Source organism: Aotus nancymaae, unplaced genomic scaffold, assembly GCF_030222135.1.
Source record: "Aotus nancymaae isolate 86718 unplaced genomic scaffold, 86718_ANA_hifiasm-v0.15.2.pri h1tg000006l, whole genome shotgun sequence".
NCBI classification, from domain to species: domain Eukaryota; kingdom Metazoa; phylum Chordata; class Mammalia; order Primates; family Aotidae; genus Aotus; species Aotus nancymaae.
In genome coordinates, this window is record NW_026988417.1 from 86,543,226 (window position 1) to 86,562,559 (window position 19,334).

Sequence of the window (19,334 nt, forward strand, 5' to 3'; positions counted from 1 at the left end):
ATGTGAACCCATCTGGACCTGGGTTTTTTTGGTTGGTAGGCTATTAATTGCTGCCTCAACTTCAGCCCATGTTATTGGTCTATTCAGGGTTTCGACTTCTTCCTGGTTTAGGCTTAGGAGGGTGCGAGTGTCCAAGAATTCATCCATTTCTTCCTGGTTTACTGGTTTATGTGCATAGAGTTGTTTGTAGTAATCTCTGATGGTAGTCTGTATTTCTGTGGAATCGGTAGTGATATCCCCTTTATGGATTTTTATTACATCTATTTAATTCTTCTCTCTTTTCTTTTTTATTAATCTGGCTAGAGGTCTGTCTATTTTGTTGATCTTTAAAAAAAAAAAAAAAAGCTCCTGGATTTATTGATTTTTTGAAGGGTTTTTTGTGTGTCTTATCTCCTTCAGTTCTGCTCTGATCTTAGTTATTTCTTGTCTTCTGCTAGCTTTTGAGTTTTTTTGATCTTGCTCCTCTAGTTCTTTCTATTTTGATGATAGGGTGTCAATTTTAGATCTTTCCTTGCTTCTCATGTGGACATTTATTGCTATAAATGTCCTTCTAGACACTGCTTTAAATGTGTTCCAGAGATTCTGGTACGTTGTGTCTTCATTCTCATTGGTTTTGAAGAATATCTTTATTTTGGCCTTCATTTCATTGTTTATCCAGTCAACATTCAACAGCCAGTTGTTCAGTTTCCTTGAAGTTGTGCAGTTCTGAGTTAGCTTCTTAATCCTGAGTTCTGTTTTGATTGCATTGTGGTCTGAGAGACTGTTATGATTTCCATTCTTTTGTATTTGCTGAGGAGTGATTTACTTTCAATTATGTAGTCAACTTTAGAGTAGGTGTGATGTACTGCTGAGAAGAATGTATATTCTGTGGATTTGGGGTGGAGAGTTCTGTAAATGTCTATTAGGTTTGCTTGATCCAGAGCTGAGTTCATGTCCTGGATATCCTTATTAATTTTCTGTCTCTTTGATCTGTCTAATACTGACAGTGGAGTGTTAAAGTCTCCCACTATTATTGTGTGGGAGTCTAAGTCTCTTTGTAGATCATTAAGAGCTTGCTTTATGTATCTGGGTACTCCTGTACTGGGTACGTATATATTTAGGATCGTTAGCTCTTCTTGTTGCACTGATCCTTTTACTATTATGTAATGCCCTTCTTTGTCTCTTTTGATCTTTGTTGGTTTAATGTTTTTCACATGTACCCCAAAACCTAAAATGCAATAAAAAAATAATAATAAAAATAAAAATTAAAATTAAAAAAAAAAAAAGTAAAGTCTATTTTATCGGAGACTAGGATTGCAACTCCTGCTTTTTTTTTTTTGCTCTCCATTTGCCTGGTGAATCTTCCTCCACCCCTTTATTTTGAGCCTATGTGTGTCCTTGCATGTGAGATGAGTTTCCTGGATACAGCACACCAATGAGTTTTGACTTTTTATCCAATTTGCCAGTCTGTGTCTTTCAATTGGGGCATTTAGCCCATTTACATTTAAGGTTAATATTGTTATGTATGAATTTGATCTTTGATTTTGATGCTAGCTAGTTGTTTTACCCATTAGTTTATGCAGTTTCTTCATTGTGTGGATGCTCTTTACCATTTAGTACATTTTTGGAGTGACTGGTACTGGTTGTTCCTTTCTATGTTTAGTGCTTCTTTCAGGAACTCTTTTAAGGCAGGCCTGGTGGTGATGAAATCTCTCAGCAATTTCTAGTTTGTAAAGGATTTTATTTCTGCTTCACTTGTGAAGCTTATTTTGGCTGGATATGAAATTCTAGGTTGGAAGTTCTTTTCTTTAAGGATGTTGAATATTGGCCCCCAGTCTCTCCTGGCTTGTAGAGTTTCTGCTGAGAGATCCACTGTGAGTCTGATGGGCTTTCCTTTGTGGGTAACTCGACCTTTCTCTCTGGCTGCCCTTAGCATTTTTTTCTTCATTTCAACCCTGGTGAATCTGAGGATTATGTGCCTTAGGGTTGCTCTTCTTGAGGAATATCTTTGTGGTGTTCTCTGTATTTCCTGGACTTGAATATTGGCCTGCTTTGCTAGGTTGGGGAAGTTCTCCTGGTTAATATCCTGAAGAGTGTTTTCCAGCTTGGATTCATTTTCTCCGTTGTATTCAGGTATACCTATCAAACGTAGATTAGGTCTTTTCACATAATCCCACATTTCTTGTAGGCTTTGTTCATTTCATTTTCACTTTTTTCTCTAATCTTGCCTTTTCATTTTATTTCATTGAGTTGATCTTCAATCTCTGATATCCTTTCTTCTTCTTGGTCGATTACACTATTGAAACTTGTGTATGCTTCATGAAGTTCTCATGTTGTGTTTTTTAGCTCCATTAAGTCACTTATATTCTTCTCTAAGCTGTTTATTCTCATTAGCATTTGTCAAACCTTTTTTCAAGGTTCTTAGTTTCTTCACATTGGGTTAGAACCTGTTCTTTTAGCTCAGAGAAGTTCGTTATTACCCACTTTCTGAAGCCTGTTTCTGTCAATTCCCCAGACTCATTCTCCATCCAGCTTTGTTCCCAGCTGGTGAGGAGTTGTGATCCCTGGGAGGAGGAGAGGCATTCTGGTTTTGGGTGTTATCATCCTTTTTGCACTGGTTTCTTCCCATCTTTGTAGATTTATCTACCTGTGGTCTTTGTAGTTGGTGACTTTCAGATGGAGTCTCTGAGTGGATGTCCTTTTTGTTGAAGATGAAGTTATTTCTTTCTGTTTTTTAGTTTTCATTCTAACAGTCAGGCCCCTCTGCTCTAGGACTGCTGGAAGTCCACTCCAGACCCTACTTGCCTGGGGATCACCTGCAGTGGCTGCAGAACAATAAGGGTTGCTGCCAGTTTCTTCTTCTGTTATCTTCATCCCAGTATACCCACCAGATGTCTACCTGAGCTCTACTTTATGAAGTGTCTCTTTGGATATACGGGGGTAGGGGAGCTGCTTGAGGAGACAGTCTGTCCCTTATAGGAGCTCAAGTGTTGAGCTGTGAGTTCCATTGTTCCGTTCAGAGCTGCTAGGCAGGTATGTTTAAGTCTGCTGCAGTGGAACTCATAACCACCTTTTTTTCTCAGGTGCTCTGTCCTGGGAAGGTGGGGCTTTATTTGTAAGTTCTGAGGTGCTGCTGCCTTTTTTCAGAGATGCCCTGCCCAGCAAGGAGGTAGCCTAATCACAGTCTGCCAGTAGAGGCATTGCTGAGCTGCCGTGGGCTCTGCCCAGCTGCTGTGTGAATTTCCTTGCAGTTTTGTTTATAGAGGTATAGTTAGAACTGCCTCGGTAATGGTGGTCTTCCTCAGTAATGGTGGATTGCCTCGGTAATGGCAGATTGCCTCAGTAATGCTGGACTGCCTCACTAATTGTGAACTGCCTCAGTATCGGTGGACTGCCTCAGTAGTGGTGGATGGCCTTGGTAATGGCAGTCGTCCTTTCCCCCACAGAACTGGACCATTCTGGGTCCAGCTGTGCTTGCTGTGAAACTCTCAGTCCAGAGCTTTTCAGATAGCTAGTCTTTGTGGGGGTGGGACCGGCCGAGCCAGATCACCTGGCTTCCTGTTTCAGCTCCCTTTTTTTCAGTTGAATGGACAACTCTGTCTCCCAGGTGTTCCAGGTGCCAGTTGAAACAGCCACCCAGATTTGTGTATTTGTGTGGAGACCTGCTGTGCCAGCTGAAACAGCCATACTGGAAATTCGTGGTGCTTTTCCATCTGGGAATCACCTGGTCTGTAAGCAGTAAAAACTCGTTTGGAAATGCAGTGATCACTCACTGTCTGCATTCTCACTGGGAACTGCACTCCAGAGATGTTCCTATTCAGCCATCTTAGATCTTTCCTCAAGCCTGTCTCTTAGCATGAAGAGAAGGGCAGTTGGTCTTCTGGCTTCTTGAAGACTGGCCTGTCCTGAAAATCCCACCTGGGCCACAGGCCTGCCAGACTGAGGATCAAGTCTTCTGGGAAAGGGACTTGCCAGGCTCTGAGACAGGCTTGGAAGGCCCAATATTTATTTTTAAGGCCAAAATATTTTCCAGGTTTAGAAAAAATAGGGAGACAAAAGTAAATAAATAAAGGTCCCCAAATACCACTGAGAAGAAAGTGTAGGCAGTAAATCAGTTCCTGAATGAAAGAAGGAATGAACGTGTACTGAGGGAATTAAAAACATGGTTTCACAGTGTCACTTAAGCCACTCTGGTGGAATGTACAGTCATGGTTTAGAATAAATTTTGTACCCAAGGAAATGTCTTGAAGTCATTCTTCAGATCTTTATTAAATGGATAGATGAATAAGACCGGAAATGAATAAATTAGAAAACAGCATCAATCATAAGAAAAAAGAATAGGATCTGAGATCAGGGTTTAGGATTAATTTACCAAAAGCTGTGTCGAGTATATTCCATCAATAAATATGCACCTGCTTTGTAGTAGGCAATATGGAGGATGATGAGTACACACTCTAGAAAATGGAACAGATTAATCAAGTAATTATAAATGATGATAAATGCTATGAAGGAAAATTCTTACACTTTCACAGAGTATTAGTTTGTTCTCTCACTGCTGTGAAGAAATACCAAAGCCTGGGTCATTTATAAAGAAAAGAGTTTTAATTGACTCACAGTTCCCCATGGCAGGGAAGGCCTCAGGAAACTTAGAATCATTGTGGAAGGCACCTCTTCACAGGGCAGCAGGAGAGAGAATGAGTGCTGAGCAAAGGGGAAGCCCCTTATAAAATCATCAGCTCTCATGAGAACTTACTCACTATCACAAGAACAGCATGAGGGAAACCACCGCTGTGATGTAATTATCTCCACCTGGTCCCACATTTGACACCTGGAGATTATTACAAGGTGAGATTTCTGTGGAGACACAGAGGCAAACCATATCACATGGCTACTGAGCAATATGGTGTGTTGCAAATAAGACAGCAGGGAAACAGGATCTCATTTTGTGCCCAGATATATTCTCATTAAGCAAGTGTTGCTGTGGTTGCCTTTTATAACTACGAGTACTTATAAACACAAATTTAAGAAGAATTATTTGTTCAAAGATGACTAAATTTTTTCTTCAAGGTGTTCAATGGTGCTCTGTCTACCTAGAGTGTTTAGATGGGCAAATACCTAAGTGGTGTGCCATTATTTTTTATTATTATGGTAAGAATGCTTAACATGAGTGCTATTCTACTAACAAAATTTTTAATGTACAATACAGTATTGTTAACTATAGATACAATGTTGTACAGTAGTTTTCTAGAACATTTTCCTCTTGCATAACTGAAGCTTTATACCTATCGAGTAGCAGTGCCAACATCATTTAAGTGATATTCATGAATAGGCCAAGAAAGTAATTTTGATACCATGATTATATCTTTGTCTGTTGCCTAACACAGTGCTGGAAATTTCTACAAGTAGTTGCTTCTTTAAATCAAGAGATTATTTCCCATGTATATTTCTTAAACCTGTTACTCAGAGAGCAAAATGAGGGAAGGGGAATGAAAGTCATAAGTTTGGGAAATGCTGAGTTAAAAAAAAAAATGCAGTTTTCTTTTCTGCTGGTCTTGTTAGAGCCTTTAATAGGCTGACATCTTTGTAAATTCCCAAGAGTGTGTTTCTCAAAATTAATAACCACGACGTCCTTTTCTTACAGAGGCCTTCTAGGTACCAGTTTGCTGTGAAATGCACTTTGGGAAATTCAGGAAATGCAAATGGCTTTGTCTGGGATGGAGGCTGGAATAAGGGTGACATATAACCCATTAATATTCATAATCACTTTAGTAAATTCAATTAATCAAATTAATTGCCCTTCTAGAAACACTCTAGAAAGATACATTTCATAAGAAGCACGGAGAAAAAGTCTGGGTTGTGGGGGAGGTTTCAATACAGTCTCAGTCCTGGAGTGCCCACACGAGGCACCAGAGCTGAGGCTGTGGAAGAGTCTGGGGGAGATGATAGGGATGTGAGACCAACACTCCAGCAGAGCCTCCAAGGCAGTCTCACTCTTGTTTAGCTCAGGTTAAACGTTGACCACACTTCCAATGCACAAACTCTTCTTCCCTTTATCATGTTTCTTGTTCTTCTAACCACGTGGATGACATGAAACAGGTAAAAAGGTCACTGAAAGTGAGTAATTTACTCCTTCTAGATTGACTCCATTCTCCTCTCTTAAGTTTTAAGTAGTCTCACCCCAAATAATCCAAGACTTTGGACAAGAGTATATGGGCTCACATACCCTAAGTCAAATTATGTAAAAATTAGATATTAAACTAAAACCTGTTATATATAATAAACTCTATGTTCTTATCTGGACAAATATACCTTCATGACTACTAGGAGGCCAGGTTCAAGTTTCTATGTGACTAGCCAGGAGGTCTACACTGACCACTGACCACTGCCCCAGGAGCACAGGGCTCTGGGGCCCTCTCCTTCCACCTGCAGCTCCATATTGCACACTGAAGTGTTTCCTACACAAAGTTGTATGCACCTGTGCTCACCCATGTAAGCTCTGTCTACACTCTACAAACTCCGCCCTACAGAGCTATGGTGCAACCATGGCCATAAGATCTTCTGCCAGGAGGACTACCCTGGGAATAGGCCTAGCAGGCCCTGGAAGAGCACTAAGCTGTTTGTCCAGGAAATTCCAGGGAACCCAGAGGATGATGCACACTATGTACAGGCACACCGCCGTGACCCGATCTTTCTTGCCCTGTGAAAAAGGGCACAGCTGGAGGAGGGCCACAACTAGGCTGGTCTCAGGTACAGCCTAAGAAGCACTGGGAATTGAGAATAATTCCTGTAAGAAAAACACACTTTAAACAGCTGCAGTCTGCAGCTATCCTCAGACTCTGGGGAGGGGAAAAAGAAGCAGCAGAAGAAAAAGAAGAGGGTTTTTCCTATTTGAATTTAACTACTTCTGAAAGCCTCTAGTCAGCTTTTCTTCTTGCTTTCCAAGGTAAGATTACTTCCCCTTTGGCATTAAAAGAGAAACTAGATCAGTTGTGTGGAAAACCAAAAAAGATGTATTTTATCAACTTGAAACTTGTCCCAAGGCTTTCTCTCACACTGTGTTAAATAATAGGTCCTCTTAATTGAATTTCTTTGTGTGTAGCATATGCTGGGTGACATTATGCCAGCATCTTGCTCTAAGCAGCAAAACATTCTTTATAAAAGCATTAAGATCCAGAGTATCACTCTGGATGTAGGGAAGGGACACAGAACTGCAGCTTCTTGAAAGCATATAAAATCAGTGCCTCTGAAATGTGATTGTAAAAATACACTGTATAAAATATTTAGAAGTATACGATGAAACCAAAAGAAGAAAAGGAGAGAGGAAGATGAGAGGGTAGATGGGTGAAGAGAGATGAAAGCTGTGTGGTGCAATGCTGTCTGTAAAATCAAAGCAATGATGACTTCCGTTTCCTAGCATTCCATCTAGGCGGCTTACTCCTCGACAGCCGCCATCCTACAGAGGAGGGATTATAAATGGATGTGTTGTGAACCAGGCCAATAATTATGTCTGTAATAACACGTGCTTGTGTTCTTTATCCCAAGGATTCTGGAGCTTCAGCAGAATGGTGACATGGACCTCCTGAAGCACAAATGGTGGCCTAAGAATGGCCAGTGTGATCTGTACTCCTCAGTGGACACAAAGCAGAAAGGAGGCGCCCTGGACATAAAGAGCTTTGCAGGGGTTTTTTGTATCCTGGCTGCCGGAATTGTCCTCTCCTGCTTCATAGCCATGCTGGAGACGTGGTGGAACAAGAGGAAAGGCTCCCGGGTTCCATCAAAAGAGGTACTTGATTGAGAGCTTTGGCTCTAAATTGAATCAACAAGCAGGCTGTATTTCCAGGGAGGACAATCCCAGGGAGGGGGTGGTCCTTGTTTCTTCTTTCTTTGAGGATTAAAACTGAAGTTGTGAAATAGAAAAATTGGTAAGATCAATATCAATTTCCATTTTGGGATATCCCCAATCAGTGGAGGAGACTATAGTGTTTCGAAGACTGAGAATTTCATGTACCACAGTGGGCTTTGAAATTCTCCCAAATCTCATAATTTTAATTCGATGATTTTTAAAAGCCATGATTCCTTTGACCAGTTCACAGAGATACTTACCATTTTATTTCACATAGTTTTTTGACTTGTAAGTAAATTCCTCATGTGTCTAAGACTAGCCCTCCGAAAATACAATACTATAACAAAAATGATCAGAATTTTCTCTTCACCACTAGTGACTGCCTCCTTCTGTATGCATTTAGATCTATAGGAGCTCTTCGATGGCCCCAAGCTTATCAAATCCAAAATCTATATCATAGAAACATCCACAATTCGATTTTTCTCCTTTACTCTGGAGTCAGCTTAACTTCAGGGCCATATTAAATTTTATCTCAATATCTGAAAGAATAATTGCAGAATTACACATCTCTTCTACAGTGACCTGAGCCTTGTTTTCATCATGAAGTATGAGACTTATAAATTAAGGAAAATCTGAAGTTAAATGTTGATTCATTTATCTTATTTCCTTTGAACCAAAGGGGTGAAAATGTTTTAACTAATGAAGTCATATTCACTAAAGCTTCACAAATTGAAATAAAAACCAATCTGAATTTGCCCAATGATTTGATGTTGATGGATAGTTTCAAAGAAAGTTTTAAACTTTCTATAACTAGAACTTGGCTGACTAACTGATACCTGAGGTGAATGCTGAAAGGATCTGCCTTAATGCACAATAAATATGACTTCTTATTTGCATATGAATTGTTGCATGTGAATGTATTCTTTCAAACAGAGTGATTTCAAAAGTAATGTGAAGATTCCTTCTTATCACCTTATATGCAGAATTGATCAGCATCATTTTTAAGGAAAACCTTGACTCTAGCAAAGATGAATTTTAGCTTCCTACCTGTGTGAATGATCATACATTCTAAATACATAGAGAACAAATTACAAATTAATCCAGTCTTATTGTAGCATTTTCTTTGTGAAATAAGCTTCTGGTATCTCTGTTGACATTGATTCAATGCAAAAGACCACATTAATGCAACATTATAGCTAAGATTTCATATTTTAAAAAATCTGGAAAGTAAGGATTCCTCAAGCCCTTTATATTCTGAATTACTATATGTGACATTAAAATTTTGCATTATTATATTTGTTGATGGATGACTACATTACAGTTGCTGTGGGAACCATGAAATTATGTCTCAATCCTCTAAAGTCTCAGTGACAATATTGCATTAATGGATTTTTTTATTGAATTTTGAAATAAGAAGGGAGAAGGAAAAACAGTGATGCACATCAAAATATTTTTCACCGAGGAACACAGTAATAGCACAATGAAAAAAATACATACTCCATTCTAACTAGTGACAGCTAATCCAGATCCTATAAGCAGATATTTTCTCCTCTTATGATTAATAGATATTTTAAATTCTCATAAATTTAATGCATTGAGTTTGGCAATAAATAAGACAGATAAGAAGGATAATTTTATTTCTTTCCAGTTTTATTTCTCACATATTGGGCTTTAATACTCACTTTTAGTGAAAATTATAAGGAACTTATGAATCGTTTTCAATTCCAAAATCTGAGATTTTACTTTCATTTTTGTTTATTAACTGCCTTTTTACCAAGACACAATTAGCATAGCTTAAAGCGTCTTTGGTTTTGAAGTCAGTTAGCATAAAGCTGGCCCTAAATAAAGCTATGACTCACGTGCCCTGACTTGAAGGAGTCCCTAAATATCTCACTGACCTCACAATATTGACTGATTCAGGTGCTAGATACCTCGAGTGCATAAAATCCCTCAGTTAGAAATTAATTATTTTGTGTTGAGTATTGCTCTCTCTAAACAATCTCACATATCTTTGGCTTATAAGAAATAACACTTTAACAGTCACTAACACTTTAGTATGAAATAGCTTATTATATCATTTTTCTTTCAAGAATGGAAATTTAAGGTTAGGAGTAAGTGGTTGAAAGGAACAAAAATTTAACTTGGAATGAGACACCCTGAAAAAGAAGGAAGCATGTATAAAGAAGTAGGGGGTAGAGTTGCCAAAACCATACTTTCTATTGGTACAATTTTGCCTGGGCCTGCCTTTTATAGAATGGCAATCACCCATCGACTGCTTCCATATCTTTGTAGTTGCATGTGGCATATGATCACTTAAGAACCTTTGCTGCAAGAAAAATATGTATTGTAGATAACCTTATCTCAGAATTGGTACCCCCAGAACCTAGCACAGTGCCTGGCTCATACTAGGTGCTCAATAAATATTTGTTAAATGAATAAACCCCAGAGTTCAGTTAATTACATGTTTGCTGAACTACTTTTTTTTTTTTTTAACCATCGAAGCTAGTACTGATGAGAACCTTATTTTCTTTTTCTTCATCTCCAGGATGACAAGGAAATTGACCTGGAGCACCTCCATAGACGTGTAAATAGCTTGTGCACAGATGACGACAGCCCCCATAAACAGTTTTCCACCTCGTCAATTGATTTGACCCCTCTGGACATTGACACTTTGCCAACACGACAAGCCCTGGAGCAAATCAGTGATTTCAGGAACACTCATATTACCACAACAACCTTTATCCCAGAGCAGATCCAGACTCTTAGCCGCACACTGTCAGCTAAAGCTGCCTCTGGTTTCACTTTTGGCAACGTGCCTGAGCACCGAACTGGCCCTTTTAGGCACAGGGCACCTAATGGGGGCTTTTTCAGGAGTCCTATAAAAACAATGTCATCTATTCCTTATCAACCAACTCCTACCCTGGGGCTCAATCTGGGTAATGATCCAGACCGAGGCACCTCCATATGAGCATCAAACAAATCTCTTCACTGTTTCTTTTTTAGGACTCCCTTTGCAAGGAGCAACTGTAAAATTGTGGGACTAACATGGATGTAACGTTAAAAAAAAATCAGGATTATTAGTAACAATTCTAGTTTTTTCCTCCCACCTTCTCTCTCCCTCCTCTCTTTTATTATTTTCTCTCTTTTCCCCTCCCTTCCTGTACATTTTCCTCAAATTTTTTTCATTACTCAACTTGTTCCCCAAGAAGGTAGTGTACTAGGATCCTATTAGTCTGCTTTTCATATACTGTACATCAAGTATAGGAAATGTGCACTGAGCATACTAAAAGCATATGCAGGATTAACTTTACATAAAGGCCTCTTCTGTAACATTTCTCTATTTTTAGAAATACAATTGCAATAACTTCAGTCTTTTTACATTCTTCTGCTGCATCCATACAATGCTCCACTGCTGTTGAGTGTCCTTTAACTGTGGACCAAAGGCAACCCCTGCAGTGTTTATAAAACAATTTAAAGACCATTCAGGCCACATAAGATGAGAATGCAATTTTGCAGGATTACAAAAAAGCCATTAATATGCCAGTCAAGACTACAGTTAAAACTACTCTTGCACTGCAACAGTGCATATGACCTTTATGTGATTGTACAGTATTAAAAGTTTTTCTTATGTACAGTAAACTTTATCATATGGCAGAAGCCTCTATTGTGTTAAATAAATTAGTATTTCATATATATACATATATATGCACCTATCTAATGTGTATATATATACAAAGGCGGCCATTGCTATTGCAATTCATTTAATAAAGCTTTAGTTTAAACAAAAGTATTGTATACAAGAACTATGTATAGTGCAGGGGTTCTTTTCAGTTAGAAAAGGCAGGTTGCTTTAATGTTATTCTGACTCGCATTGTTTGCCAACAGAAAATATTTTATACTTTTGTTATTAAAGCATCCAGGGCAATTTAATATTTGTTCCTAGATGTAACTCACTTGAATAGGTTTTGCATTTGTTATTCAGCAGTGTATAAAGCTAACCTTGATAATTTTACTTTTAATTAATTATCTGAATGAAAAACGCTATTAGCTGAACCACATCCACAGCAGCACATAGAGCTCTAGAAGAATTTAAACATAGATCATTGAAGGTTAAAAATCCTCTTCCAAAGCAGCAAGTCAATCAATACAATAATGATACTTGGGGAGGGGTGGGAGCCCTTCAGAAATGTTGATGTGGCCTTAAATTACTGTCATTCATTATCCTAAAGAAGAAAACAATAACCATAATGGGCTCTCAACTCAACCCCCTTTTTTATTTAGTTCTATTTGGAGGAGTTATGTATTTTTTACATTAGTGCCGAGTATATAGAAGGATGACAGCAAAAACAGTGCCTCTTGTGCACAACCCTTTTACAGTAGCATTCTTACCTGTTAGAAATGTAGAATGAACTTTGTTTGTAATCCTTAAATTAAAATGTGGTAAGTAGGAAGCAAGAACTTATTCTGTGTTTTTACGCAGCCATACACTTACTTTAATCTAATTCCTTCTGTGGCTAGGATTGATATAGGAATCGACCTATGTGATTTGCTTTAGGAGAAATTAAAAGGTATATTCTTAAGATATATTATATTTTGATGCTAATTCTGTTCTGGGGAGCATCTTGTATTGTCACTGTTTTTGTACTAAATCTTCAAATATTGTCTACTGTGTAAGGCAGAAAAATTTCTTATCATGCAAAAACCATTTTGTTTCCAGGGTAACAAGTACCTAAGTGCATGCACAACTTGTTTTCCCTTGTAACATTCATGATCTCATTTACAACTCTGATTTTAAAACAAAAAAAAAATCTTTACAACAGGCTATATAGGGACATACCAGATGTTGCAGTGATTTTAGCTATCAACAAACTGTTAACCATGTACAATATTTAAAATAGGCTTATTTTGATGTACTGCCTATTATACAAACACACAAAACATTTTTTGGAGGCCTCAGTTATGAGTGACAGAGCTTTCTGTGTATAATTTGTCTAAATAATTTGTCTAATAAAAATGTTTTCTAAACTTGCTCTCATACTATTGAAGTCTTAACTGTAAGATTTGAAAATGTTTACTCTCACAGATTGAACTAAATTTTTCTAAAAATTTATCTTGAGTTAATTAAAGCATAAAAAACACTAAGTTTTACTGGCAAAACTATGCCCAAATGAGTGACTCTCTAAACCATTACCAAGTGATGTCCTAAACCAATGAGAGACTGCCTTTCTGCTATTTGAGACTATTTGAACCAACAATATATTTGTTTTTCTCTGTGGATGTCTCTGTGAGCACTTTTTTGGGAAAGATTTATCCTGTTTCATGTAAGCAATACAACCATTATAGTAATATGAGGATGAGGGTTTGTTACATTAAAAAAAAAAATTTTAAAAAAAGAAAAGAAAATCAAGGGTAATTATTAAACTTAGAATTTATTTATTTAAAATTGCTTTGCTAGAGAACTATTCATCATGCTGAATCTATTAATTTGGGAATTAATTTTGGCTCTAAGATTATTTTTAATAATTTTTATGCATTTGAACAACAATATTTAATTCTTCTAGCATTTAACACACCTAAGGGATATATATCTGAAAATGTGTTTTGAAAACATGATTTAGTAAAAAAAAAGAAAAAGAAAGAAAATAGTTCTGTATTGTTCTAAAGTTCCATCCAAATAATTCTTTAAATATTGGAACGAAGAGGAACTTTAGAGACCTACACTATTGACCTCATTTTACAAAACAGGGAACATAAGATGCTAAGATGCCGTGATATGCCCAAATGTCTGACAACCTAAAATGTAAACTGGGTCTTCTTTTATAAAACTCTGCCACCCTTCAATCACATCAACATAGGTCCTCATGGATTATAAATGTAGGCTCCACCTTCTCCTCTCATGAAGCCTCGGCTACAAATCTCTAGGATCTTTCCTTCCTTGTTTGGGACACATAGATCATCTGATTTGACTTTTACATATGGAAAAGTGAGTGCCTCAGGTTATTTACCCATGGTCATAGCTAGTGGCAAAACTAAGGTCAGTTTCCCTTTCTGTCTACGCTTGGTCCTTTGGCACATTGTTTGCCCTGGTTTGCAACACTTAGACTAACCTGGCTATTTCCCTACAAGACAAAACACCTTATATCCAAGTACTTTTATTCTGTTCAGATGTTTAACTTACTCCACTGGTGAATCATTAAGATATCTGGTATCACTGTACCACATCAGAACTTAATCACAGGTTTTGGTTTAATCATATATATGTAAAGTTGTAAGACTGACTTCTTCCTCTTACCATTAAACCACAGACAATTTGTCATGTTCATAATTCATGTTATTTTTCATCTCTTTTAGTTTGGGATTGTCTGTCAACTGAATAAATACTTTTAAAAATAGACTTTACTGAACAGTACTTTGCTTCATCAATTAAAAAAAAAAAGGGAGGATTCATTTACCCTGCATGATACTTTTAAGCCACACAATTGAATAACAAGTTATTACTCTTTTATAATCAGAATTTTCCAATGCTGAAATACATTCTGGATTATGAGTATAGTAAATCATGCAGGGAAGAGTTTATGTGCTGGTAAACATAGGTTTTATTCTTAAATATAAATGTCATGATGGCTGATAAAGTACAATGGACTCACTAAAATGTGACTGCCTTTTAGAGTACTTTTCTTTCAAAAAACAAATCTTATAGCCAACCCTCATGATCAGATATTAATAAATGATTAACAACTAAGGCCATAATTATCATTTCAATGAATTTTGGTAGATACCCTGTCAATAAATGTTTTAGAAGGCACCCTCTTATGAGGCAGCATATGTGAACTTCTCTAGGTAGAAATTACTTATCTGACACTGAAAAGTCAGGGAATAAAGCTATAATTTATAGAAGATTTAATAGATTTAATTCAATTTTACTAGTGTTAACAGAGAATCTATTACGTTGAAAGCCACTGTGCTAAGCAGCTGGGCATGGCAGAAATGAATGTTTAGGAATGGGTATGGGTATGTTCTACCACTCCTCTCTTTCCTGGCTCCATATCAACATGCAGGATACAGAGGCCGTGTTACAGAATGAGTCACCCCAAACCAGTACAGTCCTCTTGATTGGGTTAACTGACTACAGCAATTCATCTTAGTAGCTCTCAAGCACCAGTTGAAATTATCTTCTTTGTTCAGACCACCTCCCGAAAGACTTGGAAATTTAGACCAATTTGGCTTCATGCCAGCCCAAGAAGCCAAATTTTCAGAAATGTGAAAAATTCCTATAAGCCACAGGAAAATTACTATCTAACTCTTCATCCTTACTAATACCTGCATACCATTCAGAGACTGACTCCTACCCTTAGGTGTCCTCATCGGAATGATGTAGACCACAATAACTCCTTTTCTATCCCTGCAAATCTGATGAGTTATGATAGTTCATGCTCTGCAATGTTTCAAATTGCCTCAACAGAACAAAGCATAGTAACTCTTATACAGGCTCTTTTTGATACTGCAGCTAAAACTCCGTGCTCCCTTTCCTGTCATCTAAGACAGAGGATGCAGTATGGCCCATAAACCCAATGAATGTCAAGTATCCTTCTGGCTGCCCACCATGATGATGGCCTCCCACTCACCCGTACCTCCAGGAGACTAGAAACCTCATGGTTTTGCTTCATTTTATACAGCTGCACAGAGGCATAAAACAGATAAAGCATGTAATGATTCAACCTACAGCTGGGATAGAAACAGATGAAAGAACTATCTCTCATTTCTTAACCTGAATTTTTCAAATTCCCATTCATTTGCTTTGTTTCTATGTAATATTAATGACAAAACAAAATTGTTCAAATTTGAGAATTTTTTTTCATATCTAAGGGCTCTATCTTGACTTTATTATATACAGTTTAGGACTCAGTGACATCTTTTGACTAATTTTGTATCCTAGTTCCTAGAATATCTTCAGAATGAAGAGAAACTAGCTATGCTATTTGAACATATTACCGACCTCATAGCATAGACATAGCTTGTCTAGTCTTCATGAGGAAGAAGGACCCGGTTTTCTGTTGGAGAAACCCCAAAAGCGACACATCTCAACAGTCTCAAACTATTCATGATGTGATCAAAAACTCAGAAAATTTTCAGGACATTAATTCTCATTAATTAAAAACTAAGCTTTCGTAATGGCTGCTTTACAAGAAGAAGCATATGTCACAAAAACAAAGAATGATACAATGTCAGAACCAGAGAAGGGATGACAAACATTGCTTTTAATAAATAATTTTGCCAATTACAAGATTTGAAATATGTGAAGGCAAACTTTAATTTTAAGTTATTATATTTTATTATTAAATTGGTGCAATTGAAAAAGTTTAGGAATTAAGTAGCCTACTTAAGTGGATGTTTTTAATTTTTAAAAATTGGACATCAGTATTATTTTTTAAACACATAGATACATATCTGCAAAGATAATCCATAATTTTCTGAATTTGAGAAATAAACAAATACAGTTGGATATTCACTATACAAAAGATAAATAATAGAAGGACTTTAAGAGTTAATTCTTCCGATATGTAATAAAGTAAGATTCAATTTACAAAAATTCAAGTTATCTAAAGCTTTCAGGATCACAGCTATTTCCTGGAGGCAAGGGTATCAGTATTTTCTACTAGGTAAATAAGTGTCTGATGGTTAATATTTAATTCTTTTCCAAAATTATATGAAAGTTAACTTTAAAATTAAATGCTAACCCTCTATTAATAGCATTTACAAAAGTTGTCTATAAGATTTACTGCTAGAAATAAAAGCACATTGGAATAAAGCTGATAATAAAGTTCCATATGTTCAGCCTATCTCATTTGACTTTTTGAGGGGGTGGTTGGCAGGGGAGACAGAGTCTCACTCTGTCACCCAGGCTGTAGTGCAGTGGTATGATCTTGGCTCCCTGGAACCTTCACCTCCCAGGCTCAAGCAATTCTCGTGCCTCAGCCTCCCGAGTAACTGGGACTACAGGCATGTGCCACCATGCCCAGCTAACTTTTGATATTTTCAATCGAGACAGGGTTTCACCATGTTAGTCAGGCTGGTCTTCAACTCCGGGCCTCAAGTGATCTGCCCACCTCAGCCTCCCAAAGTGTTGAGATTACAGGCTTGAGCCACCATGCTCAGCCTTATCTCATTTGACTTTTTACTGCTAGGAATAGTAACTGAATAAGTAATACACTCAAGTACTTCTCTAGACACTGCTTTTTAAAAAATCTTTTAACATACCTGACTGACATAGTTGACATGAGGTATATATACAAAACTCTATTCACACATAATGTTTTTTAATGAGTATAATTTTTTCCAAATTAACATATTAAGAGTTAAAATTTTACAAAACTAAGCAGTACAATAACATACACACATAATTGGGACTCTCAGGTTTTTATTCTGCATGACTAAACATTTTTAAGCTTATTTTTCTCTTAGATTTCTCCATGAAAAGATCATAGTAAAAATGACATGTGAAAACACCTCTCATATGTACAGCCTCCAAGGTTATTAATGTGTCCAATGGTTCAATCACCAATCATGAATATTTTTAATCAGGTCTTTCTCATCATCATTAATTGAAGTTTTAGATTCCTACTTCATAATCATCATTTTATGTCTCTTTCTCTCTTTTTTTTTTATGAGTTTAATACCTATACAGAAACTTTAGCAAGGCTTCAGTGAGAATATTGGGAACAAAACAATCACATAAGATTGATCAGTCCACCAACAAATACTTTCTGAGCACCTACTATTAGCATGGCACCCTAGAGCAGAGTTCTCCTAACTAATGTACCAAGGCACGTGCCTGGGCCAGCAGTGCTTCCGGTGTACTGAAGCTTCGATCCTCTCCTTTCCGCAGGGTGGCCAGGGAGGTGAAGGTGACTGGGCTGAAATTCTGCCTGTGAGCAGCTTTTCTACCCAGCTTCTCCTGAGAGAGCTTCCAAAGTTGGAGAAACAAAATAGAAACATTTGAAAAGTGAAATAAAAACTCATCGTATAAATAACATCAGAAGACATGAATATAAATTACACCATGTTGCAGAGTACATTTTTCAAATTAGTGGTACAGAAAAGATATTCTATGAAAAGAGGAAAAGAATAATGTAGGCTGCATGGCTTGGAATGGTTTCATGGAACCAGTGAAAAATTAGCCTAATCATCGAGAACATGGAAAGGTCAGAAGGACGCTTTTGTACTGGAGGTTACAGTACAACCATAGAACAAGCGTAGGGAAGAACGGCACAGTAGGCCATGATGTCTGGAATAGGGACTTGGTGTCAGAGAGCAGCAAAAGACAAAGCATGGGTGAGATTGCAGGATGCCTAGAGGCTGGGCTCAAGAGTGAACACTACATCCTGATTATTTACATGTTCAACATGTGTCCTGCTGTGTGCAAGACACTATTCTGTGTGTTGGGGATACACCAGTAAACAAAACAGAAATTCACACCCTCATGGAGTTTACAGTTAACTGAGGGAGACAGACAATAAGCAAGAAAGTAAGTGAAGGATTAGTCTATTGGAAGGTGGTAAGTGCTGCAGAGAAAAAGCAAAAGCAGAGCAACAACCAGGAAGTTCAGGGTCGAAGTGGGGATCTGCTGTTTTAAGTAAGGTGGTCAAAGGAGGCCTCACTGATTAGCTGACATTTGAATAAAGCTTTAAAGGAAGTGAGGGAATTAGCCATGTTGCTATCTGGGGAAAAACATTCCAGTCTTTGGGAACAGCCAGTGCAAAGGCTCTGAGGTGAGAATGTGCTAGGCATGTCTAAAGAACAGCGAGCTGATAAATTTGGCTAGACTAGGATGAGTGATGGGAGAAGGGCACTAAGAAGTAACAAAAGGCCCACGTTACAAGGCTTGTAGGACACTGAGGATTTGGCTTTTATTCTGCATGGGATAGGAAACCACTGGAGTGTTTTGCACAAAGGAGAATGACTTTTACTAGTTCCAGCATGTTGATCACAAAGTCAGATATAAATCAGACTTGGAATCATAACTGCCTACACTTTCCCACCCCTCTTTGGTCCTAAATATATGCCACCATTTTAAGTGGAGTGCAATAGAAAAGTGGTATGGAAACGCCAGTTTCTGGTCCTTGAACCATCAGAGAGAGACTGAAGCTGGGTTGGTGTTCACGGAGGCTCACAACCACGGACTGCGTGAAAACCTCCATCAGTGGCCGTGGGGAACCACTAAAGATTTTTAACTAAGGGAGAAACAGGCTCTTAGAGGGGTAATTTAAAAAAAGTAAACCAGTAGCAATTCATCAAATGAGATGAAGAAGAAAAAGAGGCCAATTAAAAGGGCTGGACAATAGTTTAGGTATGTGCTGAACTTCTGAGGTAGTCTAGAAAAGAAAGAAGATATAGAGTAGATACATATTGAAGGGAGAATCAAGATAACTCGATGGTTAACTGAATATAGAGTGTAATAAGAGAAAAACAAGTCAAAGATGACTGATTTTACAAATTCAGATGCCAGAAAGAT

The 19,334-nt window shown here is 37.6% G+C and overlaps 1 protein-coding gene across 3 annotated transcripts in view; it reads left to right on the plus strand.

The window, feature by feature from the left end:
• Window positions 1-19,334, plus strand: part of GRID2 (glutamate ionotropic receptor delta type subunit 2) — a 1,513,083-nt gene that overhangs the window by 1,465,947 nt on the left and 27,802 nt on the right. For 2 of the 3 annotated variants that reach the window (XM_012437707.2, XM_064369254.1), the window contains exons 15-16: window positions 7,522-7,762; window positions 10,368-12,857. In XM_012437707.2, the coding sequence (XP_012293130.1) occupies window positions 7,522-7,762; window positions 10,368-10,790 (664 nt within the window). In that variant the 3' untranslated portion in view covers window positions 10,791-12,857. Of the gene's footprint in view, window positions 1-7,521; window positions 7,763-10,367; window positions 12,858-19,334 lie in introns of those variants that run through there. The other variant, XM_012437708.2, reaches the window with a different exon arrangement.